Source organism: Aquila chrysaetos, chromosome 25, assembly GCF_900496995.4.
Source record: "Aquila chrysaetos chrysaetos chromosome 25, bAquChr1.4, whole genome shotgun sequence".
Lineage (NCBI taxonomy): Eukaryota > Metazoa > Chordata > Aves > Accipitriformes > Accipitridae > Aquila > Aquila chrysaetos.
This window is the reverse complement of record NC_044028.1, coordinates 17,487,373-17,511,193: the sequence shown is the minus strand read 5'-3', so window position 1 is coordinate 17,511,193 and position 23,821 is coordinate 17,487,373. Positions and strand designations below refer to the sequence as shown.

At 67.8% G+C, this 23,821-nt stretch overlaps 2 protein-coding genes across 4 annotated transcripts in view; one reads left to right on the top strand and one right to left on the bottom strand.

Annotated features, from left to right (window-relative positions):
• Positions 1–23,792, top strand: part of LOC115335550 (coronin-7-like) — a 39,542-nt gene extending 15,750 nt beyond the window's left edge. The window contains exons 3-24 of one of the 3 annotated variants that reach the window (XM_030001393.2): positions 1,366–1,445; positions 1,892–1,978; positions 2,226–2,308; positions 18,845–18,899; positions 19,260–19,317; positions 19,415–19,560; positions 20,371–20,466; positions 20,553–20,669; positions 20,801–20,933; positions 21,028–21,203; positions 21,281–21,389; positions 21,491–21,577; positions 21,692–21,834; positions 21,923–22,027; positions 22,151–22,236; positions 22,316–22,457; positions 22,560–22,649; positions 22,750–22,866; positions 22,946–23,081; positions 23,201–23,292; positions 23,386–23,472; positions 23,557–23,792. In XM_030001393.2, the coding sequence (XP_029857253.2) occupies positions 1,413–1,445; positions 1,892–1,978; positions 2,226–2,308; positions 18,845–18,899; positions 19,260–19,317; positions 19,415–19,560; positions 20,371–20,466; positions 20,553–20,669; positions 20,801–20,933; positions 21,028–21,203; positions 21,281–21,389; positions 21,491–21,577; positions 21,692–21,834; positions 21,923–22,027; positions 22,151–22,236; positions 22,316–22,457; positions 22,560–22,649; positions 22,750–22,866; positions 22,946–23,081; positions 23,201–23,292; positions 23,386–23,472; positions 23,557–23,562 (2,184 nt within the window). In that variant the 5' untranslated portion in view covers positions 1,366–1,412 and the 3' untranslated portion in view covers positions 23,563–23,792. The remainder of the gene's footprint in view (positions 1–1,365; positions 1,446–1,891; positions 1,979–2,225; positions 2,309–18,844; positions 18,900–19,259; positions 19,318–19,414; positions 19,561–20,370; positions 20,467–20,552; positions 20,670–20,800; positions 20,934–21,027; positions 21,204–21,280; positions 21,390–21,490; positions 21,578–21,691; positions 21,835–21,922; positions 22,028–22,150; positions 22,237–22,315; positions 22,458–22,559; positions 22,650–22,749; positions 22,867–22,945; positions 23,082–23,200; positions 23,293–23,385; positions 23,473–23,556) is intronic. The other 2 variants (XM_030001391.1, XM_041120208.1) reach the window with 2 other exon arrangements.
• VASN (vasorin) lies at positions 8,967–17,029 on the bottom strand. Its single transcript, XM_030001402.2, is given in 3 exon segments — positions 8,967–10,567; positions 10,569–11,802; positions 16,801–17,029. Coding segments are annotated over 2 exon segments (2,019 nt in total). The 5' UTR covers positions 11,793–11,802; positions 16,801–17,029; the 3' UTR covers positions 8,967–9,772.
• Positions 23,793–23,821: the final 29 nt, after the last annotated feature.

The following is a 23,821-nucleotide window of genomic DNA, read 5'->3' as shown; positions in this document are numbered from 1 at the left end:
AGAAAACATGGCCCCCGTGCCGCAGCCGGCACGACGTGGGCTGCGAGTGGCAGCGGCATCGCCCTGCCCTCTGCCAGCCGTGCCGCCCGCCCCGGGGGGGCTGCCGCCCACCACCATCTCTCGGGTTCTGTGCTGGATGATCCAGAGGACCAGCGGTGCGCGGGAGCCAGCGGAGCCGGCGCAGTCGGCTATTGAATCTCCAGCTGTTGAGTTTTGGCTGCCACAGCCACACGGCTCAGGTGCAGAAGTGCTCTCCTGGCGGACGAGCAGGCTGGCCCCGGCTCCTGGGGTTTCCATCTCTCTCGGCACCGATCCTGGGACGTGTTCCCTTCTCTAGGCCCTTAACCCCAGCCGGGAGCCGGCTCCCGTGCCAGCGTGTTGGAGGTGGGGGGACGGGCCCCTCCTGCCCCACATCCTGCCCCTGCGGCTGGGAGTGCCGGGCTTGGCTTGGCCAGCGCTGCCTCTTCCAAGTGAGCCGTGCTGGCTGGCGAGCGCCGTGTTTGTGCTGGCAAGGAGGCTTGCGTGCCGGAGCCAGGGGGAGGATGAGCTTGGCACCATGTGCCTTTTCCCGCCCCGGCGGCAGGTCTCTCCGGAGAGTGGGCATCCCTCTGGGGCTCGTGGCCGGGACCAGAGGAGGCTGCTCCCGGAGGGGCTTCTCTGGTTTGGGGGGGTGGGAGATACGGCACCTCTGTGCACCCTCGCCCGCGTGCCGTGGTGGCAGAGCCTCGCTGGCGGTCACGGTGCGGTCGTGGCCGGTGGTGCACGGTGCTCACACCGAGGGGGACGCAGCTCACGGGATGCGGCTCCTCTGGCACCGGGGTCAACGTGTGCGTGCCAGCCTGGGGCTGTGGATGCGTGGGCACCCTCCTGTGCCCACCCTATCCCCCCACCCCCACGCCGGGACCCCCCTGCCCCGCACGGATGTGCCGGAAGCGCTGTGCCGGGTTTAGGTCTGGCAGAGCCCTCTGCTTTTCCATGCCAGCTCTGAAATTGTTAGCAGTCTTTTCTTGGCGCTCTGCAAACGAGAGCGAGGGGGCTGCGAGCGCTGCCTGCGCCATGGGGCGAGCGCTGGCTGCCGGCTCCCGCTGGGAAGCCGGGAACCACAGGACCCATCTGGGGGCCACATGGGAGCCGGCAAGCAGCCGCCGCCGGCCCTGTGGTTACTCTTCCCTACCCGTTCCTCGGCAGAGCGGCACCGGGGCCAGTGGGGGGACCGGGCTGGGGACGGTGGGCAGGATGAGGCGGTGGTGTGGACCGGGGGGTCCCGGCCCGCAGGGAGCCCAGGGGAGAGGCGGAGCGGGGCTGCAGGGGCTTAGAGCGGTGTGGGGAGCGTGGCTGGGCTCAGTTTGCCCTGTGTTTCGGTAGCATCTGAACACACGAGGGGCACCCGGCTCCTGCAGCTGAGATTCGGCATGGATCGAGAGCCTGGGGATACAGCTGGGGAAGTAAGTTCCTCTGTCACCGTGGCCATGGCCGCGGCCAAGCCTCTTCGTGTGCCTGCCAGCATGGAGCAGCTTCCCTGTGGCATGCTGGCTCCTGAGCCCCCTTGCCGGGTGTGGGGAGAGCCCCAGGGGGCCATCCCATGCCCCCTCACACTCACGTTAGCTGCTGCCACCCTCCGCTCCTCACCAGGAGCCAGGCCAGCCGCTCCACAAAGCAATCACGCTGGCACGGGCACAGGGTGGGGGCTCAGGACTGTCACCGCTTGCAGGCTGTCCCCACTACACTGTCACCACAGGCATCTCTCGGCAGAGTCGGGAGCCAGCACTCGGCTCCATGTGCTTGGCCCCGGAGCGGTTCACGGCCACCGCTGGTGAAGCACGCGTCCCACGCAGCATTCCCAGCGCAGCCGGCGGCGATACTGACGGCCGTGTCTCTTGTGCCTTTGCAGAGTGTCCCAGGACATGAGAACAACAAGGATTCCCGGCTGCTCTGGATGGGCTCCAGCGATTGCCTCATCTCCGTCGGGTTCAGCCAGGTACGGTCCTTACCTGGAAGGTGGCTCCGATGCTACCGGGATGTCCCAGCCCCGCTCCCTGTGGCAGCTGTGCTGGGGCCCCAGGTGCTTTTTGGATGGCCTGTCCCCCGTGAAAGCAGGAGGTCCCCTCGCCAGGTGACCTGGACCTTGCTGGGGATGGAGGGAGGCTGGCTGGCGAGGGAGGTGGTGCCGCAGGGCCGGCCGGGCAGCCCCGGTGCCCACTGACGCCACGTCTGTGCCCCTGCAGATGCGGGAACGGGAGGTGAAGCTGTGGGACACGCGGCAGTTCAGCAGGGCGATGCTCACCGTGGCGCTGGACACCTCGCCCGGGTAGGGACGGGGACTTGCCACAGGGTGGGAGGGCGGGCAGCGGGCATGCGGGGCAGCGCGGCGGGGATGCCACAGTCAGACACCCGTGGGGAGCACGGTGGTGGAGCAGGAGGTGGCAGAGAGCTCCTGGCACGGGGACAAGGCTGGGGACAGCATGGCTGCATCCCTGTCACCATTTGGGTGGGAGTGGAGGGCAGTGGCAGTGCTGGGACTGGCGCAGAGGTGTCCCCAGCAGCACTGGGATGGGACGGGCGCTCTATGGTGGGTGGTGGCACTGCTGGGGACAGCACCAGCAGTGTCTGAGGTGGCTGCTAGCCGGGTGGGCGCCTTCAGTGGGGCGGCACGACAAGATGCTGTGGGCGAGCGAATCCCTTTGGTATTGCCTGCGCGCTGGAGCGGCTCGGCCCTGACCCCCTGCTTACAGTGGGGCCGCGGTGCTTTGTGCCATGGTGCCGTGGCGGCCGCCCAGCCAGCCGTGGTGAGGCCGGCGGCAGAGCCGTGCTCACCGGGGATCCCTCGGGGAAGTGGAAGAGGAGCTTTTGCGGCCGTAAGGGGTCAGCGCCCCTTGTCAAGTAGCGATGGAGCCATCTCCTGTCTGTGGGGCACCGCTGAGGTGAGGAACACTCCGGTTGGACCCGGCCTGGCCTCTCCCACACCGCCCAGCGAGCTGGCTCGGCGCCGGCAAGGAAACAGGAGAAAGAGGAGGAGGAGGCAATGCTTTCATCCCACCAGGGTGACGGGGTTTTGGGGCAAGGTGCTTACCGGGCTGTGCTGGAAGCTGCCAGCTCTCCCCAGAGCTGCTGGCAAAGCAGAGGGATGCCGGGACCGTCGCTGCACATCAGGCTGGCTCCGTGGCGGGCCGGGATGCCAGAGCAGGCTGGGTGGTCGGCAGCCGCCGGGTGCCGATACGGGGCCTCTGGCAAGGAGCTGAGTGAGCCGTGACAGCGGGGCCGGCCCTTGGCCGCCCTGCCGGTATCCCCCGCGCCGAGGTGTCAGCTCTGAGCCGGTGCTGGCGGCAGCTGGGACTGACAGGAGGGGAGAGGATCGGCTGAGGGCACGGTGCGAAGGTGCTGGCACGGTGGCTGCAGGAGCAGCCCCAGGTGGGAGCAGGCAGGGAGGCTGACGGAGCATCCCTTGCCCTCCTGCGAGCTGCTAGGGTGAGCGGCTCGCAGCTCTCCTGCTCCCCAGCTCTGCCGGCACAACAGCCAAAGGCAGCCATGGGGTTTCCACATCCAGCCTTGGTGACCAGACATCATTAGTGTCCAGAGTGAACACTCCTGCAGGAGGCGAGAGCACACAGCGTGCTGCGAGGGGACGCTTTGGGGTCCCTTATTGCTGCCAATGGAGAGTCCAGTGGGAATTACCCCAAATCCCACTGCTTCTCGCACCCCATGCGCGTGGGCCTCCCCGCCGGCGCTGGGCCGGGACGAGGCAGCCCGGCTAAATTGGATGCAGACACCAGGCTGCACTCAGCCCCCTTTGCGCAGGCTGGAGTTATTTTGGCTGCCGGGTTTATCGGCCGCCAGGAATGCGGCTGGCGGGCGCTGCCTGCACGTCACGCCGGGGCTCTGCCGGGTTGCGGCTGCGTGGCGGGGCGATAGGGAGAGGGGCTGGGGGTGGTGGGGGCGAGCGGACCCCCCCCGCCGTGCCGGGTAGCCGCCAAGGAGCGGGAGGTGCTTTTTTTAGGCAGCCGCGCCGGGGCCGGCCTCGCTTCCAGCCCCAACCACTCCCCGCCTGTAAATCTCAGGGAGATGACAAATGGCGGAGGGGGATTTGGGCTGGCTCCCGGCAGAGGTGCCGAGCGGGGGCCCCGGTCTCCCTCCGGCAGAGCCGTCCCGGTCGGGGGCCGGTGGGGTGCGATGCTTGGGAGCCCTGGAGCCATGGCTAGGGCAGGGGGTGGAGGGTTTGGGGGTCACTGGGTCCCCCCCGGAGGCAGTGCCCGAAGAGGGGAGCTGCAGGCTCGGGTCAGGCTCGGTGCAGGGATGCCGCTGCTCCAGGGACGGCGGTTCAGCACCCTGGGGATGGTCGAGCAGCCGTGGGGCTGGGGTGCCTGTTGTGGGTCTCCAGCGTGGCCGTGGGTGCCCGGCGTGGGGCTTCGAGGACCGTCCGGCAGCACGGCCGTGCCACGAGCCGCGCACGGGGAGCCGGGCGCAGCAGCAGCAGCTCATCGAGGCTCTTTGAGGAAGCAATCAGTGGGCGGGCAGGAAACTCATACCATTCATTACTGACGCCAGGCCGGCAGGAAGGGGAGCCCGCGTCCCCACCGCCTCCCCACCGCGTCCCCACCGCGCCCTGCCGCGGGGGCCTTTGCCCGCCGAGCCGGTACCGCGCATCCCGGGCGCCCTGTGGCACCCCGAAGGGGGCCATGGCATGCCCCAAGGTAGGGGACACCCCCAGCGTGCCCACCCCAATGCCCACAGCTGCACTGAACCCCATGGGGTGGCTGCACCCCCGCCCAGCATCCGCAGGGGAAGAGGGCAGAGAATGGGGGGGGCGCCGGCTCCATTCACGCCCACATCAGCAAGTGTGTTTTGGGGGTCCCCACGCCAAATCCTGAGCAGGCAAGATCTTTGTGACTGCGTAAACTTCATTTTCAAAGCACCCCGGCTGTGGCAGGCCATGCTCAGGAGCTGACACCCTCCCCCCCCAATGCCTAGACCCCCGAGGGAGCCGGTGGCGCGAGGGACGGGTGGCCATGGCCCCTCTCCATGCCATGGTCCTCGACGTGCCGCCTTCGGGTACCCGCCGGTCCCTTCAACTCGGGTTTTGTCTCCCCCCCCCCCACCCCGGCCCCCTTTAATTAGATCAAGGAGCAGCAGGGCAGGAGCCAGGAAGGGGCCTCAATAGGTTATTGTTGCCCTAAATTGTAACCAGCACCGGTGGGGTTGGGTTACCGGCTCCGACTCGGGGTCAGTGACCAGACCCCACTGCCGCGCGCCCGGCGGCCGGCACAGCGTTGCCTGGGGCCGGTGCCGTCACCGTGCTGGGCCAGTGAGAACAGCAGCTCCCTTGTGTCGCCGCATCTTTCGGTGTCCCGAAAACGTCCCCAGGGAGGCCAAGGGTGCTCGCTCGCCAAGCAGGGGAGAGGGCAGCCTCCTGCCCACGCTGCCGCCGGGTCAGTAGGGCTGAGGTGAGCGGGTCTGCAAAGGTCCCGGGGAGCCGTGTCCCCGTGGCGTGTGCTGGCGTTGGGCAGATCCCCACGGGGCAGGAGGGTGGGGGGGGGGCTGAGAAATGGGGACGGCCGGATCCCCACCACCCTTCACGGTCCGAAGTCCGCCAGAGCTGGGAGGTGCCAGAGCCGGGACCTGCCCGTAGTGGGGAGCCGGCACGGCAGGATGTTTGTGGAGGGATTTGGGGCTGTTTGGCTCCTCCAGCGCTGGAGAAGAACGTGGAGGGGCCTGGGCAGTTCCCCGGGGACACTGCCCAGGGATGCTCTGTCCCCACCCGCTGCCCCTGCCCCAGCCAAAGCTTGCAGCTGAGCCGGCTCTTGGGGACCGGGCTTGCAGACCCGGCATCTCCCAGCCCCAGCCCTCGTGTGCACCAAGGCACATGATGACCCCACCGAGGCACGTCCCCCCACCGTCACCCTGCCACGTCTCCCCGGTCACCAGCTGTAGTTGGACCTTGATGGCCGGTCCTGCTCCCATCCCACCTGGCCCCGACACCCTGTGCACTGCTTTTTCCTAGGACTTAGCCCTTTTGGGTCGTGCTGGGTGTTTTGTGGGTCTCTGACAACACCCACCCCAGCAGCCAGGTCTCAGTGGCAGAGCCCTGAACAGGACAGGTCCATCCCTGTCCCCCTGCAGACCCCCTGTCCCCCCCCCCGGCCACTTGTGCCTGGGCTGGCAACTGCTTGCCAGCAGCGGGGAAGGGGCTTTTCCTGCTGCTCCCACTTGGCTGCCAATCTCAGACACGAGGAGGGGGGAGAGGCCACCCCATCAGCTGCCACCCCGGTGGGACCTGTCCCCGTGGGGGCGAGATGCTTCAGGGCAGCCGCACTAAGGGGGGGTTAATGCCGGGACGGCCGCCCAGCCCCACCGCCTGCCCCAGTAATTACACTGTGTAAAAATAGCCCTGTGCCATGCGCGGCTGCTTGGGCGGGAAGGCAAGCGGGGGCAGCGCCGAAATCGCTCCCAGATGGGCCATGGCTTCAGCCCACCGCCGCCACCGTGGCCGACCAGTGCTCCCCGGCTCCAGCCTCCCCAGCTTTCCAGTTAGCCAGTGGGATTTCTGCCTCTCCACAAGCTTTTCCTGGCAACCGATGCTTTGCGGCAGCGCGTGGGGCCGTTGGACGGGCGCACGCCTGCCCTCGCCCCAGGGGAGCGGGGATGGGGACCCCTGGCACCCCGCACAGAGGCAGCCTGTCCCCCCGGGTCTCTACTCTGGCCGTGAGGACCAGGGGGACCCAGGGGACCAGACTTTGGTTTCCACGGGGCCAGGGATGTTTCTCTTGAGGCCAGAGACCTGCAGGCTTGCAGCCGTCGGGGTGCAGGCAGGATGCTGCCCACGCCGGGCAGGGCTGGGCCAGCGCTGGGGGCAGCAGGACTTGCCCCGGTGAAGCCAACGGCTCCTCCCGTTGTGGTTCCCTGCCGACCCCCCCCCCCCCCCCCGCCGATACTGCTAGTGGCTTCTGGCTCTGGCTGTTGGTTACCGGCCCCGCTGGATTGCATAGCATAGCGAGAGGGATTTTTTTGGGTTCATTTCAGGGGGTTTTGCAATCCTTCCCCGGCGCTGATTCAGCTCGGAGGAATTAGCAGCGCCGCACGATGTGCCGCACGGAGCCGCTGGCAGCGGCCAGGGGGACTTTTTGTGCTGGGGTTTGGGAAGCCGCAGGGGCTCGGAGGCTGGAAGGGCGCATTTTGGGCACTGCCGAGCAACCACGGAGCCGCCTGGGTGCAGACACGGGTGTCAGGAGGGGGGTCCGAGCCCCACGGGGCGCTGAGCCCTGCTCTGGCCGCAGCATCCCCATACCCCTCCGTGCCGAGGCCAAGCCCCGTTGCCCCCAAACCCTTGTGGCACTCTAGCCCTTTCCCCGTGCAGCCGCTGCTGGCCGCAGCCCGGTCTCTTCCCCACACCTCCCAGCTCCGGTGAGCCACCATGAAAACCTTGGCTCGGGGCTTCCCGGTTGCACTGCACCTGCCAAAGCCGAGCCCCCCCTTGGCTCCTGCCGTGCCAGGGCAGCCGGTGCGGCATCTCTGACACAGATGTGGTCACTCTGGAGCTGCTGGAAGTCCCCCAGGAGCAATGGGACCTGCTGCGGGGTCGTGGGGGTCCCCAGCGCCCAGCTGGCATGTTGAGGTCCCCTGCAAACCTCCAGCTAATTGCAAGTGGAGAAAATAGCGTCATTAAGAGAAGGGCGCATCATGAAGCCAAGCAGCAGGAGGGAAAGCGAGGGGCCAGGAGGGAAGGGCCTCAAGAGCCCTGCGAGGTCCCTGCTGCCGGTCCCTCACAGCCCGGTGCCGGTGAGGGGACACGCAGAGGCCGACCCTGCACCCGGCCGGGCTCGGGGGGGGGGCTGCGGCGGCGGCCGGCCAGAGGCACCCGGCGCGAGGCCGCGGCTCCGCCAGGGACTTTTCTTCTCTCCTCCTCACGGGGCTGGAAAATATACAAAGCTCGCAGTGAAAATATTTACACAGCAGCAATTTTCGGAGGAATTTGGGATGTTAATTTGAAAAATCTGTGGGGAGAGGACCACAATGGGCCCTTTGAGCGGGCGAGCGTGGCCATCGCACCGACCCGCCCGCGCCGACGAGGGGCCCCTCCTGCCGCTGCGCTGGCCCTAATGGGAGCCAGCCCTGCCGGAAGCCCACCTGGGAGCCGGGGGGGCCGCACCAGACGGCCCCCGTCGCCGCCCCGCGCCCCTAATTGCATCCAGAGCCGCTCTCTCCCGACGTCGGCCTCGGGCGAGCCGGACCGGGGCAGTTGCGGGGTCAGGGCCGTATCCTGCGGCAGAGCAGTGCCTCCTGAAGAGCTGCCGGCCCCAGCGCGGCCGGCAGCTCGCACGGCATGGCGGTGACCCTCGGCTCCGCTGGCGGCAGCCGCGGCGCTTCAGCCCACTTTTGCTCATTCTCTCCAAATCAAACATACCTCGGCGGGCAGGGCCCCAACCTGGAAAATTCCAGCCTGAAAGATAAAGGATTGGAAAACGATTAAAACCAGAGGGTTGGAGCAGAAACCACTTGGCAGCGGGAACCTGCCGAGCGCCGGCTCCCAGCCCTCCCCGCCGGGGCCAGCGCACGAAACCGGCTGTTCCCGGGGCCAGGCGGTGGGGGCTCGCTGCGGGGGTCCCGAGCCTTGGCTCTAGCTGCAACCCTCGGTTTGGGGGGGGACCGAGCAGGCTGACACTTGTCACGGGCGCTTTGGGGGTCCCAGTGCCGCCGGGGGTGACGTTAGGAGGTCACGGAGGTTGGGCTGGGCTGTTCGTCCCGCAGCTGGCCCCGGAGCCATCTGGCAGGCGGGGAGAGATGAAGTAAGGCTGGATGATGTGCAGGGCAGGGGCCGATTTGAAATCTGTGGCCTCTGTTTTGGGAACACCTCCTCAGCGCCCGCGGTGGGGGGCAGCGCCGCGGGGGTGAAGCCTCCCCAGCACCGCCGCCCAGAGTCAGGAAAACTGTCCGTCCCCCCCCCCCCATCACCCTGACTCATCCCCGCGCTCGCCAACAACAACGGGAAGACGTGGCTGACCTTCCCGCTCCTCCACAGGGGACACACCACGCTGCCCGTGCCGCTGCCCACAGCTGTGCCCGCAAGCCAGGGTGAGATGGGCAAAAGTGCGCAGGGCTGCGCAGAGGTTTTCATTGTTGAGATTTTAATTTTTTTTTTTTTTTTTTTTTTTTTTTTTTTTTACAAAAAGACACCCTTCTGGTCTGCCTTACAAAAGAGGTGTACACAAACCTGTACTAGAAAAAAAAGAGTTTTCCCAGAAGAAATGGGAAATAACCATGTATAAATATTCTCTCCGAGTTCTTAAAGCTTCAATTCCCGGTTTGCCTGCTCGGCACTTCCTTTGGCCCGGGGGTCCCGAGGGTCCCAGCACCTCGGCCGGGCCTTATTGCTCACATCAGCTTCCAGGGAGTTGAGAGTCACAGGCCATGCTCCGCTAAAGGACCCTTGTTACCAGCACGTGGACGTCCCTTAGCCGAGTCACCGGCAGCTTTCTTTTTAGCAGTAGCTAAAAGAAGCTCACCCAAACCCCAAATTAAAACCCAAACCCCCTCTCTTTCGCTACCCACATTCTACGTAGAGTCACAGAAATCAAGGCACTGAGCAGTAAAATTAGTGTCTCCTCCTGAAACGTGGCCACTTCTCGGAAATTGCACGTTATGGGTTTGGGGGTTTTCTGCCTTAATTCAGTTAGCTCCTCACTGTTCCTCTCCCCGGAGGGACACGGCCAGGTGCCACCGCTGGAGCTCAACCCTCGTCTGTCCAGGGATCTCCTCGCCCGGCAGCCCCTTCCCGCCTGGCTCAGAAATAGGAGGGTTTGAGCCCTGGGGTGTTGTTGTTGCTGGGGTAGTGCGACTGCATGAGCGGGACCTCGCACTCGGAGCCACCAGAAAGCATTGCTGCCTCCGGCACCTTGTGGCCATGGCTGCTCAAATCCCCATTTTCCAGGCAGGCTTTCACCCCTTCCAGCTCCAGCGGGCTCGCGTCCACCCCAGTGCCGGCATGCGCCTTTGCCCGGCGGTGCCGGCGATAATACATGCCGGCAGTCACCACCACCACCAGCAGCAGCACGGCGGCCAGCGCTGGGACGATCATCAGGGTGAGGTTGCTGTCCTTGCTCTGGGTGACGGGAGAGTGCTGCTGGTGGCTCACCGGCAAGGTCTGCGCCTCAGCGCAGTGCTCCTCCTTGGAGACCTTCTCCCCCAGGGGCCCGATGCAGACACGGTAGGTGCAGTTGGGCTTCAGCGCCCGCACCGTATACTCAGAGAGTGAAGCCGGCAAACGCAGCATCACTGGCCGCTTGTCTGGCCCAGAGAGATTTCGGTAGCTCAAGCGGATGCCCTTCAGCTGCGCTTTGGACTGGACATAGTTCTGCAAGTCCACTTTGAGGGAGGTGCTGCTGACCTGCGTGATGCTGATCCGCCGGCTGGGTGGCAGTGCCTGCGTGGCCGGGGACGGTGTCGTCCCCCTCACCTCCGCCTCGCAGTACACCCCGGCAAAGCCCACCGGGCACAGGCACTCCAGGTGGTTCTGGGCACCCAGGTGGCAGGTGCCGCCATTCAGACACGTGCGAGGGGGACAGATGGGCGGGGGGGGGGCTGGTGGGGGCCGGGGGGCCGCTGAAGGGCACCGGCGTGGAGCTGCCCTGCGGGGCCAGGGCCCCCAGGGTGGGAGCGGCAGTGCTGGGCTGCGGCACCGGGCGGCTGCTGGTGGGGAGCGGCGCGGGCGGCGGCAGCGTGGTGGTGCGCGGCGTGGTGGGGGTGGTGGTGGTGGTGGTGGTGGGGCAGCCGAAGTCGGCGTACTGCAGGTGGTGGAGGAGCTTGCCGGAGTTTTTGGGGGGGAAGTGGCAGCGTGTCTCCTCAGGCCGCCGGAGGACCACGCTGCTGGCGTTCACCCACTGCACCAGCCAGCTCATCTGGCAGATGCAGTTGAAGGGGTTGCCGGCGGCCGTCACGGCTCGCAGCCTGGGGAAGAAGCTGGAGAAATCCCGAGGGATGGTGTTGATGTTGAGGTTGCTGATGTCCAGCTCCTGGAGGTTGTGAAGGTTGTGGAAGTCCTCCGCCGGCAGCTGGGAGATGCGGGCGTTGCCGGCCAGGCTGAGCTTGGTGAGGCTCCCCAGCCGCCGCAGCACCGCCGGGACACGCTCCAGCAGGTTGTCGGAGACGTCCAGCTCGTGGAGGTTGTTCTGGGCCTGGAAGAGCTCCTCGTTTAAGCTCGTCAGGCCCAGCCCCGCGATCTTGAGGGACTCGATGTTGACAGCGTGGAAGGCCCCCGGTGCAATGGTGGGGATCTTGTTCCAGCTGATGTCCAGCAGCAGGAGGTTGGGCAGGTCGAGGGGGGGCACGGCCCAGAGCTGGTTGTTCTGCAGCTTCAGCTCCAGCAGGTTCTCCAGCGTGTCGAAGGCAGCAGCATGGATGTGCTGGATCCTGTTCTTCTGCAGGTAGAGACGCTCCAGCAGCCGCAGCCCATGGAAGGTCTCGTTGGTGATCTCCTGCAGCTGGTTGGAGGACAGGTCCAAGTTGACGAGTTCTGTCAGGGGCTGGAAGATGTTTTTCTGGATGCTGGTGATCTTGTTTTGTGAGAGGTCCAGGAGCTGGAGGGCAGGCAGGCCCGCAAAGCTGTCCTCGCTGAGCATCGTGATGCCATTCTCAAAGACGTAGAGGGAGAGGGTGTTGGGGGGCAGCCCCCGGGGCACGGTCTGGCCCCGTCTAGCCGCACACAGGATGGTCTTGGGGTCTTGGCACTGGCAGCCTGTGGGACATGCCCCAGCCAGGTCCCTGGGGGCCAAGAGAAGCAGCGTGCAAAGGATCAGCTGGTTCATGGTGTCAGCTCTGTAGGAGAGAGAAACCCAGCCAAGGTTAGGACCTGGGGGGACCCTGGGCTGGCAGAGCTGTGGGGTGCCTCAGACCCCCCCACTGCAACCCCTGCACCGCTGCTGGGGTGTGCGAACTGTCTCCCTGTGCCCTGCCCGGGACCCTCCGGCCTCAAAGGGACCACGGAGGGAGCAGAAAAGTCCCTGCCACGCTCCTGCCTCTGCGCTACTGCGGCCCGGGACAGAACCAGTAAGAGCAAAGTGGCATGTGGGCTGCCCACCCCAGCTCCACACCCTCCTCCTCCCCAGACCCCCAGGATTTAGCGACATGGTACCTTTGCACACCCCAGGCTCTACCATGAGACACGTCGCACTGGCTTTGACCTGGTCTCTTGCTATCGGCTCCGGTGGGGCACCAAGACCCCCAGTACGCAGCAGGGCAAGGGTCCCTACCTCCCCAGCTGCTCTCGGCAGGGTGCAAATCAAACACGGGGGATTCAGAGCAGAGGCACTGCTGGACCTGGGAGCCAGGGGAGGGGGTAGGAGCCTGGCCGGCCATCCCAGCACACTGAGCACCGCCTAACCCTTTGCTTGTGCCGCCATCCTGGCAGCTGCACCCACGGGGTCTGCTCCTGCCCAGATCGCCAGCGGTAGCAATCCCGTCAGGGACGGGGTCACCCAGAGGTGGCACCCACTGTGGGGTGGCCTGAGCACAGGCTGTAGGGCTGAAGGAGCCGGGTGCTCCCCTGCCCCACAGGTCCCTCCTGTGCCCTTCAGAGCCGGCTGCGTGCCCACAGAGTCCTGGGGCTCATACTCACTCGAGCCGGCTCCTGTCCCCTGGGGGCCATGGGTCACCTTGCTGTTCCCCTCCCTGCTGGCACCCCAGGGACTCGGCACAGCACCCTGGGCTGCGTCCTCATCCCTCAGGGACAGGGACTGGGATGGAGGGGAGGATGCTCTTGGGGTGAGCGAGGCTGTAACCACCCCTGTCCCAGCCCCCCCATGGGTGCCCAGCCGATATCGCAGCTGGCTTCTCTCTCAACCCCATCTTTTGGCCCTTTTAATGACACCGCTAATTAGCACAGGCTGGGCCGGGGACCCGAGGTTTCCTGCCACCCCATCTCAGGGGCACGTGGGGGTGGCAGAGGGGCATTCTCGGGCAAGGAAGAGGCAAATCCCCCCAGACTGCTAGAGGTGTGGGTGCTGCCAGCATCCTGCCCCGCCAGACCCTTCCCCAGCCCTGGCTGTCGCCACCTCCTCCCCTGCTCCAAGTTGCTCGTAGCTCCAGGCAAACCCCGGGCCCTGCGGCTCTCGCAAGGGGCCCCCGCTGCGTGCGGGGGGCTGCCGGGTCGTGCAGCAGCACGTGCCGCCTGCCCCGGCCGCCCCTCCGCCGTGGGGGGCCCCGTCCGATGCAGGGACACCACATCCTGCACCGGCGGCTGCGGGAGGGACTGGACCCGCGCCGTGTGCCCCCCGCGGTGCAGCCCCGGCCTGCAGAGAGCCCCCCATGCCGCAGAGGCACCGGCGCTCACCCGCAACCGGACAGGGTTAACGTGGCAGCCAGCTCCGTCCTCGCATCTTCCGAGGGTGGGCCCCCCCCAGGGTGGGGTGCACCCGAGGGTGGGGTGCACCCGCGCCGCTGGGCAGGGTCACCGCAACCGCCTGAGTCAACTTGGCCCGACCGGCCCTGCCCCGCCGTGACCTGTGCCGTCAGCCCCCCGACGCCAGGGAGGGGCTGTGCCGCGTCCAGGGGCTCACCGGCACCGAGTCCCCTCCCCGGCACCCCCGGCTCAGCCCCCAGCCCCCTCGCCACTGCCAGGTCCCGCCGCACCCCCACATCACAGCCAGGCCAGCGGCGCCCGGCATGAGGACTGAGTAGAGCCCAAAAAGCATCATGGAGACCCTGTGAAGCGCTTTTTGGGGCTAAGGGGGCTGGGGACAGACCCGGCAGCCCTCGCCGCCGTGCCAGCCCTCGAGGTGGCTCTGGCACCCCCGAGGGTGCTGGCTGGCAGGCAAAGCCCTGGGCGCGGGGTGCCGGGCATGCCCGCGGTGCCGCCGCCGTGCCGGGCCACCCGGGTGGGCAGTGCCGGAGCGGGGCCAGGCCTGCGGGAGGCTGGCGAAGCCAGGGCCGGTTTTGCAATGCCAGGGTCGGGTTTCGCTGACGTGTCCCGTGCTGCAACCAGCTGCTGACTCCAAGTCTCTCTCGTCCCTTTAATTACGCTGGCATTTCCTCCCCGCCTGCCAGGCTCCCCGCTCCGGGCAGGTTCTGCCGGCCCGGCCACGGCCGTGCATCCCTGCCTCACCACGAGCGCCGGGCAGGCTGGCACAGTTGCTCCACCCGCACGCCTCCGCCACCTCTCCCTCGGCATCACCCCGCTCCGCCGGCACACGCCGGCATCCCGCCCTCGCACCCTGATGCTGCTTCAAGGCAGTGAGGGGTTAACCCGGCCCAGACTCGCCGGGGTGCTCACCCCTCCGAAATGGAGCGGGGCAGGGGAACAGCCTCCCCACATCCCGGGGGAGCCCCCAGGGCCGGAGAGGGGGCCCCGTTTCTGCTGGAGGTGTTAGGACCGCCCTGCCAGCGGCCTGCTGCTGCCTTGGCTGGGCTCCCCCGCGCCTGCACCGCAGATATTTGCCGAATTATTCATATTTTCCGGCTGCGGGGAGGATCCAGGCTCAGATTCCCCCAGTCCCGGCTCAGCCTTTCCCTGCCAGCCTGCTGGGGTGGGAGCACCGTCTCCCCCCTCCCTGCCTGCAGCCCCCCAGGCCGGGCCATCCCACTGCCTGCCCAGGGCGAGGGACTCTCGCGCCCACCATGTTTTAAGGGTGAAGCCAATGCCGTCCCTGTGCCGCAGGGTGACACCTGCACAGGAAGGGCCGGAGGAGCCCTCCTGGGGGTCCCTGCCCTTCCCCACCGCTCGGGGACATGGCCGTTTTCCTCGGGGAACCCGGCATGGTTGGGATATCCCTTCCCGCACCGGTGAATGAGGCCCCGCAGCCAAACAAAGCCACCGTTGTTGCCGGCAGGCAGGCCGGTGGGCTGCCTCTGTGGCCGGCGGGCACCAATGCAGGCAGGATGGGGGGCCCAGCACGAAGCTGGGCCCTGGGCTCTGTCCCTGTCACTGCAGGGAAGGACACGGTGCCTTCGCCGGGCGGGATGCAGATGCCGCTCCCCTCCCTTACACCCCCCCAAACAAGCCCATGTCAGCACATGCCCCCTCCCGAGACGCAGCCGGGGGGATGCAGGATTAAGCCCTTAATCCTCCTCCCCTTCAACCCACCCTGCACCGCCACAGCTCCCACCTCCTCCCGGGCTCCCCTCCCTATTTAATTAAAGTTTCCGCAGCAGCCCCGGAGGAATGCAGGCCTGGTTATTGCATTCCCTGGAGCGCTCGCCGGCCCCTCCATCCCGCTCCTGCCCCTTTGACCCGGCCACGCTCCCTGGTTCAGGTGCCAGCAAGGAGAAAAACCAGCAGAGCCGCTTTACCGGCAGCCAAACCGCCTCCGGAGGAGACCGAACACCAGCAGAGGTTGGGAGGAGGCCGGCGATGCTGCCACACGCGGCCCCGGCAGCACGGGCAGATTCCTACGGCGTGACTGGGGTGGCCGCGGCTGTCCCCAAGCGCTTCCTCCTGCCGCGTCCCGCCGGCAGAGCCAGCCGGGCAGGCAGCGCTTGCGTCAGGGCCACCCGGTGAGGCCACCCGGCCTTGGCGTGGTGAGGGGAAAAACAGTAATTAGTGTCATCCTTGACGGCGGCACTGCCCAGCGCCGTGTGGGCAGCAGCACGGCCCCGGCTGGGTCAGGTCAGTCCAGCTGCCCCAGTCCCAGCAAGACGAGACCTGCCGGTGTGGGGCAAGTGGCGAGAGTGGGTATACGGGGGGGAAAACAAGTGGGGGTTTTTGGTTGGGAAGAGGGGTCTTGGAACTGGAGCACCTCTGCTGGGATGGGCTGGCTCTCATGGCAGCTGCCATCCCGGGAGGGAGCCAGGCATGGGAAGGGACACTTACCCCACGGTGGCCCAAAGTCACACCTAGAGAGGGTGACAGGGGCCAGCACCTCCCCAACGCATGTCAGGAGACGATGAGGCACGCAGGGAGCTGGCAGCAGGAGAAGCGGTGGGATATCCCTGCCGGCCAGCAGCCAGGCTGGCCGGCGGCCCTGCTGGCACCCGTCCCTCTGTGCCAGCCGGGGGGAAACCCTCACCGGCACTGCCCGGGGACCCGCTTGGCCCCATGGCGGGTCAGCAACCGGGGATGCCGGCCCCCGAGGACAGGCAGGGCGAGGGCAGCCAAACCCCACCCCGGCCGAGCCTTCTGCTGAGAAGGGTGGTGGTGGACACCGCTGCCAGCAGCTCCCACCTCTGCCTGACCCCAACGGGCGAGCCCTGCCACCACATCTGCCGGGACAGGGTGAGCATGGGATGGGTCCAGGACCGTGCCATCCCGTGTGGGTCCTGGAGCCCTTCTGCTGGCAGGGTGAGTTGCAGCCACCTGGCCACGGCTGGAGGGAGCCGGGCTCCACATTAGCCCCAGCCACATCTCTCCCCTTCCCCGTGATGGAAGCAGCAGCAGGCCGAGGTCTCCGGGCCAGACCCCGACACATCCCACGGCAGGATAGGCACAGGCAGGGACAGGGGACCTGGGGCCCTGCCCGCCGCACTGCTGTCACCCCAGCCTGGCCGAGGCCTCGCCACCAGCCCAGGCAGGGGACGGCCGGGTGCCCCCCGGCTCAGCCAAGGCTTGGGGGGAGCCGAGGCCTGGAGCGGGGTGCTGGCCCCGGGTGCCCTGCCTGCCGCCGAGGCCTGGGTGACACCCTGTCACCCGGGGAGGGCGGCCGGCCCCGGGTGCCCCGTGGCCCAGCCGAGGCCCACCGGGCCCCCGAGGCCCCGCCGCCACCCCCCTGAGCCCCCGGGTGCCCAGCAAAGCCCCCTCCCGCCCGCGGCCCGCCGCCCCGCGAGCCCCCGGCCCCGTGGCGAGGAGAGGGCCTGGGCAGCGGCGCCCGAGGTCGCGGGACTCACCGGGGCGGGCCGGGGCGGTCAGTCCATGGCGGCGGCAGCCGGCGGCCGGGCGGGCGCTCCCCTCTCTGGCGGCGCCGGGCGAGGGGGGCGGCTTTAAAAGCGCGGGGGGCGGAGCCTGCCCTCCCGCCGCCTTCCCATTGGCCGTAGGGGACAGGGGAGGAGGGGTGGGGCACGGCTGCCCCGAAGGCTCCGCCCCCTGCGCACCTGGGGCCCGACGGGGGGCGGGGCTCCCCGCCCCCCCCCCCGCCCCGGCAGCTCCCGGACCCCCAGAGTCACAGGGACCCCCGGGACCCCCGGGACCCCCGGGAGCTCCCGGAGCCCCAGAACCCTCCGAGGCCCCCCGGGACCTCCAGCATCCCTGGGGCCGGGGTACCTGGGATCCCAGCACCCCCGGTGCATATACACATAGGTATAGGGGTAGGTGCAGGTATCGGTATCTCCCTCATCTCCCCGGCATCCAGGGGACCCCTGGCATCCCTGGCACCTCCAGCACCCCCAGGGCCCCGGCACCCTTGGAACCCCTGGTAAACACCAGGGGCTGGGCATCCTTGGCACCCCAGTGTACCCAGGGTAACCGGGGACCCTGGCACCCGCGGGCTCCGGTACGCCCGTGCCCCCGGCATCCATAGAGCCCCTGCCACCATCTGCTGGGGGACAGGGGGGCACTGGGTGGCCCCCCCAGGGCCGCCCCCACACCCCAGGGACGGCAGAGCTGTGCCGAGTGCCGCAGAGACAACGCTCCCTGTTTGGCACCACGAGGACGGCACGGGCCGGGCTGAGACAACCAGGCACCCAGGGTGCCCTTGTCCCAACCCCGGGCCCCGGCGGTGGTGGCAGTGCTGGTGACGGTGACCGCAGCCAGGCAGGGGACCCCGGTGCCTGCCACGGCCGCCCCAGCGGTGTTTGCCTATGTTGTGCCAACAGTCCAGGGGCAGGGCCATGCCGTATCGGCCACAGCCATCCCTTGTGCCAACCTGTGGCAGCAGCGGGGTGTCCCTGCCATTGGGACCTGCTGGGGTGGGAGTGTGGCACAGCCTTGTTTCACCATATTTCCTCAGAGCCACACGGTGTCAAATGCCGGCATGGTACGGCACAGCACGGCTCCCTCCCCTCGGCGCAGCCACAGAAATGTCAACCGAAAGTAATAGATGGTCCCTTTGTTCTCTGCCGGCGGAGCTCCCTCCCTGCCCCAGCCGAGCAAAGGCAGAGAGGTGGCTCCACGCTTCTCATCATCACCGTCCCCTCCAGCCACCCAGTAATCCCAGTCACAGTCCCCTCTGGCCACCGAGCATCCCCTTGGTCATCATCCCCTCCAGCCACCGAGCATCCCCCAGTCATGGTCCCCTCTGGCCACCGAGCACGTCCCGACCACCATACCCCGCAGCCACCAAGCGTCCCCCCAGCCATGGGCCCCTCCGGCCACCAAGCACCCCCCAGCCACAGGCTGGGACAGGGTGCAGGACAAGGAGCAGGGACACGCTCCAGCCGGCGCAGCCCCGGCCACGGGGCACTCCCGGGGCTGGCTGGCATGGCAGGTGTCGGGCGAGGCGGACGGCGTGCCGGGGTGCGCCACGTGCCTGCCCCAAACTGGCCCAGCCGGCCCAGCCGGCCCTGGGGCTCCCCTGCAGGTGTCGGCGGCTTCCCCAAGCGGGGCTGGGTGCCATCGCTGGGCGCAGGGTGCAAGGCTGGCAGCGGGATGCCCCGCGGCTGGGCACGGCTTCGCGGCGAACACCGCGCAGCCGGGGCTGGAAGCGGCCGGCGGTGTCGGCGGTGCCGTCCCACTGCAAACCCGTCAGCCCGGGGTGGGACAGCGAGGGTCATGCCGTGGGGAGCTGTAAGTCAGGAGAGCAGCCCGGCACGCCAACGGCACCGCCTGGCACCGGCGCTGCCCTCCTGCTGCCAGCAGGGCCTGATCCTGCCCCACGCCTCCCCAGGACGGGGTCTGGGGCATGCACCAGTGGGGGAAGGTGCAGGATCTGGCCCCAGGTTGTCAGGGTGCTGCACCGATGGGTGCCCGTGGCTCAGCACCCTTCTTCCCTTGCAGGGCGGCCATCCCGCTGTACGACGCTGACACGGGGCTGCTGGTGCTGGCGGGGAAGGTGAGGTCCCACGGCAGTGGGGTGCAGCGGGGTGCAGGGGGGTACAGGAGGATGCAGAAGAGTGCAGGGGGGTGCGGTGGGATGCAGGACAATGCAGTGGGGTGCAGCAGGGTGTGCTGGGGTGCAGCAGGGCACAGTGGCATGCAGAAGGATGCAGGGGGGTACAGTGAGGTGCATATGGGTGCAGTGGGGTGCAGCAGGGTGCAGGGGTTGCAGCGAGGTGCGTGTGGGTGCAGTGGGGTACAGGAGAATGCAGAAGGGTGCAGGGGAGCATAGTGAGGTGCAGCAGGGTGCATGTGGGTGCGGTGGGATGCTCCCCACAGCCCCGCTCATGCCTCGTCCCCTCCGCCTCTCTTCCAGGGAGAAAACCTCCTGTACTGCTTTGAAGCAGCACCTGCGCAGCCAGCACTCACCCAGGGTAAGCAGGATACATCCCGTGCCAGGCTCCTGGCAGTGCCAGGGGCCTTGCCCCTGCCCGCGCTGCCTGCCCCACGGCCACCCTGCCTGTCCCCCAGTGACCCAGTGCCGGACGGAGGGCAGCACGCGGGGCCTGGCTGCCGTGCCGCGCCTGGCCCTGGATGTCATGGCCTGCGAGGTGCTCCGCATCCTGCAGCTCACCGACACCGCCCTCGTCCCCGTCAGCTACCTGGTGCCACGCAAGGTAAGGGGGGGGGGCTGCGGACGGCACCGTGTCATGGGTGCCTGGTGCCGTCTCATGGGTGACACCTCGTCGGCACTGGGTGACAAAGGGCACCTGGGTGTGGGGGGACCCCAGTCCCCAGCCTGGAAAGAGCAGGAGAGGAGGCAAAACCTGGGTGCTGGGTGCTGAAATCTGGGTGCTGATGGTGGGTAATGGAGGCTGGAGGGTGGGTGCTGGAGGCTGAAATCTGGGTGCTGATGGTGGGTAACAGAGGCTGGGTTTGCTGGGTGCTAGGTTTGGGAAGCTGAGAGCTGCATGCAAGATGCTGGGTGCTGGAGAGTGGATTCTGAAAGCTGGGTGCTACCTGCTGGGTGCTGTTGTGTAATGGGTGCTGGGTGCCAGATCCTGAATGCCAGGTGCTTAAAGCAGTCAAAATTTAGGTGCTGGGTAGCAGAGTCTGGGTGCTGGAGGCAGGATCTTGGGTGCCAGATCTGGCATGCTGGGTGCTTAAAGCTGGAGGCTGGGTGCTGAAACACGGGTGCTGGGTGCTGCAAGGGGTGATGCTGGGAGCCGGGTGCTGTTTCGGAGGCTGGCTGCGTTCAGGGGTGCGTGAGGCAGCCCAACGCCGGGCAGCGTCTGACACCTACAGGCTTTGGCGCGCAGCTTGCGGGGACGGGGCTCCGCAGCCGGAGGGACTGGGGTGCCGGCGGGTGCCTGGGGGTGTCCAGGGGGTGCTCGGGGGTGTCCCAGCCCAGGCAGTACCAGATGGCAGCAGGAAGGGGGCTGTGGGGTTTCAGGGACACCCACCTCACCCTGTCCCCTCTCCTGCAGTCTGTCCAGGACTTCCATGAGGATCTGTTCCCTGACTGTGCCGGGATGCTGCCAGCCACCGGTGCCCAGGCCTGGTGGGCAGGGGACAGCCAGCAGGTCAGTGTCACCCGGGGGGCTGTCCTCGCCAGTGGCATTGCCGGGGGCTGCCACTGCCCCCTGCCCACCGCTCTGCCCGACAGCAGGTGGGGAGGGTGAGCCTGCACCCCGCACGGAGACCCACGGAGACCTTCACCTCCCCTGTCATCGCCTGCACGCAGCTGCAGGCAGCCAACACCGGCCCCACCGACGCCGACCGGAGCGTGAGCACGGGGTGCTGGGGAGCGTGCCAGGGGTGCCAAGGGGTCGGGGGACGCCCGCTGCCCTTATCCCACAGGGAAGGGGGAGGGCTGGGATGCCGGCACCCCCTGCCCACCTGCTCTCTCTCCTGTAGGAGGGCAGCGGCTACTCCTCGCCATCCTCGCTGGCCTCGCCGGGCAGCGCTGCCACCTCCCTCTCGGCCAGCACCGGCCCCTCCAGCGGCTTCGCCAGCAGCCCCAGCCAGAAGTCGCTGCAGTGCATTTTGGGTGAGCGGGTGGCGGGGCAGGCTCGGCGTCCCCCCGGCTGGGGCCGTGCAGGAGGGAGGGACCCGGGCGCTCACCTGTCCCCTGCCTGCGCCAGGGCCCAGCTCCCGCTTCCGGCACGCACAGGGCAGGGTGCTGCACCGCGACACCCACCTCACCAACCTGCGGGGGCTCAGCCTCACCACGCCGGGCGAGTGCGACGGCTTCTGCGCCAACCACCAGCGCGTCGCCCTGCCCTTGCTCTCTGCCGGTGGCCAGATCGCCGTCCTTGAGGTACCCCCGGCGCGGCGCAGTGGTCAGCACGGCACCGGCGGGTGCAGTGCAGGTGATCGCCTGGCTCTCTCCCGCAGCTCTCCAAGCCCGGCCGTCTCCCTGACACGGCCGTACCCACCATCCAGAACGGCGCAGCAGTGGCTGACCTTTCCTGGGACCCCTTTGACCCGCGGCGCCTCGCTGTTGGTATGTGTGCCGTCCCCAGGGGAGTGCGCCAAGCTAGTCCCCTAGCACCAGGTACACCAGATCACCATATTAACCACTGGCCATCCATTTTGGCACCATAGCGGGCGAAGACGCCAAGATCCGGCTGTGGCGGATCCCCGAGGGAGGGCTGCGGGAGATGTTGCAGGAGCCCGAAGCTGTCCTCCGAGGTGAGGGGCGTGTGGGGAGGCACACCAAGCACCCCACATTGGGGACAAGCCAGCCTGGTGGTGTCCGCATCCCGGCGCAGGTGGGGACAGCCATGCACCACTCAACCTTACCAGGTCACACGGAGAAGATCTACTCCATCCGCTTCCACCCCGTGGCATCCGATCTCCTGGTTTCCTCTTCGTACGACATGACGGTGCGGATCTGGGAGCTGAGCGCCGGGCGGGAAGCCTTGTGCCTACGGGGACACACTGATCAGGTAAGGGATGACACATCTGGGGACATCCAAGGGGCACGTTTGGCCAGGCAGGGGATGTGGCAGAAGGACACACCATCCATCTCCCCAGATCTTCAGCCTGGCTTGGAGCCCTGATGGGAAGAAGCTGGCGACGGTGAGCAAAGATGGCCGGTTACGGCTCTATGAGCCCCGGCGCAGCCCTAAGCCTGAACAGGTACGATCACGGTGGTGGGGATGGGCTGGAGAGCTGGGGCTGCGGGACCCCCCCCCTGCCGCAGGCACCTGCCCGCACCCCCAGCTCTCTCTGAGCAGGCAGGGTGACGTTCACCCCACACAGGAGGGCCCGGGTCCCGAGGGGGGCCGTGGAGCACGCCTGGTTTGGGTTTGCGGCGGTGACTACCTCCTGGTGTCCGGCTTTGATAGGTAAAGAGGGGGACAAGGCCGGGACACGGGTCACCAAGGGACACCGTGCTCATCCCTCCCCATTGTCACCTCCCCGCAGCCGCAGCGAGAGGAGGATCCTCCTGTACCGGGCACAGGCTCTGCCCGACGGACCCTTGTCTGTCCTCGGCCTCGACGTGGCCCCTTCCACCCTCCTGCCCTTCTATGATGAGGATACTGGCGTTGTCTTCCTCACCGGCAAGGTGAGGGCTTCCCCCCCAAAAAAATGGGGGGCTACCTGCCTATAGCACCCCAACAGTGTGATGGGACCCTCCATGCACCCTCCTGTCTTGCTCCATCCCCAGGGTGACACCAGAGTCTTCCTCTACGAGGTGACACCCGAGCCCCCCTATTTCCTCGAGTGCAACAGCTTCACCTCCAATGAACCCCACAAGGTAAAGGGGGGGCCCACCGGGGCAGTGCTGCCTGTCCCTGACCCCCCTGCCTGCGCTGCCAGACCTGCAGCGGGTCCTGCTCACGCCTCCGCCCCATCAGGGCTTCGTCTTCCTGCCCAAAACGGCGTGCGAGGTGCGGGAGGTGGAGTTCGCCCGGGCGCTGCGCCTCGGGCAGAGCACCCTCGAGCCGGTGGCTTTCCACGTGCCGCGCGTCAAGGTAGGTGGCGAGGACCCAGCCATGTTTGGGGTGGTGTAGGAGGAGGAGGACCCCCCCTCAGTGCCCCTCGCCCCCGCAGAAGGAGTATTTCCAGGACGATATCTACCCGCCGACCCGTGTCTGGTGGGAGCCAGCCCTCAGCGGCAGTGCCTGGCTGGCAGGGAAGGACGGGCAGCAGCGCCGCACCAGCATGCGGCCGGCCGACATGACACCAGGTGGGTGCAGAGGGGCAGGGTGAAGACCCCGGGCCTGCAGGGATGGATGGATGGGGCCAGGGGCGGGGTGGAGCTGTGGGGCAAAGCCCTCCTGCCCCACGGCAACGCCGCTCTCCCAGTGAGCGAGGCCCCAAAGGAGGCTCCGGCGCGGAAGTTCGTCCCTGCGTCCGTGTACCTGGAGGAGAAGTCTGACGAGCAGAAGAAGGAGGAGGTGGGTGCCGGGGCACCCTGGGACCACCCTGCCGGGGGGCTCTGGCTGGGGGCGATGCCCTGGGCCTCATGGCTCTGCCCTGCCTCCCTGCAGCTCCTGAACGCCATGGTGGCCCGGCTGGGCAACCGGGACGACCCGCTGCCCCAGGACTCCTTCGAGGGGGTGGACGAGGACGAGTGGGTAGGTGCGGGGGGCGGGGGGGGGTACGACCCCCGGTCCCACCCTGTCCCGCCATGCCCCTCACCCCCACCGGGCCTCCCGCAGGACTAGGCTGGACCCCGGCACCCCGAGGACCACGCCGGCGACCCCCGCGGCCTCCCGGGCCCGGCAGGGAGGAGGAGGAGGAGGAGGAAGAGCCGCCGCAGGGCCCGGCCCGGCCCGGCCCGGCTGAGGGGAGGCACGGCGGGGCCGAGGGCCGTGCCCCGCACCAGGCCGGGCAGCGGTGTTAGGCCCCATGCCCGCCGCGGGCAGGTCCCGCTATTAAAGCCGCTGCACTAGCACCCGTCTCCTGCCGTGATTCCGGGCCGGG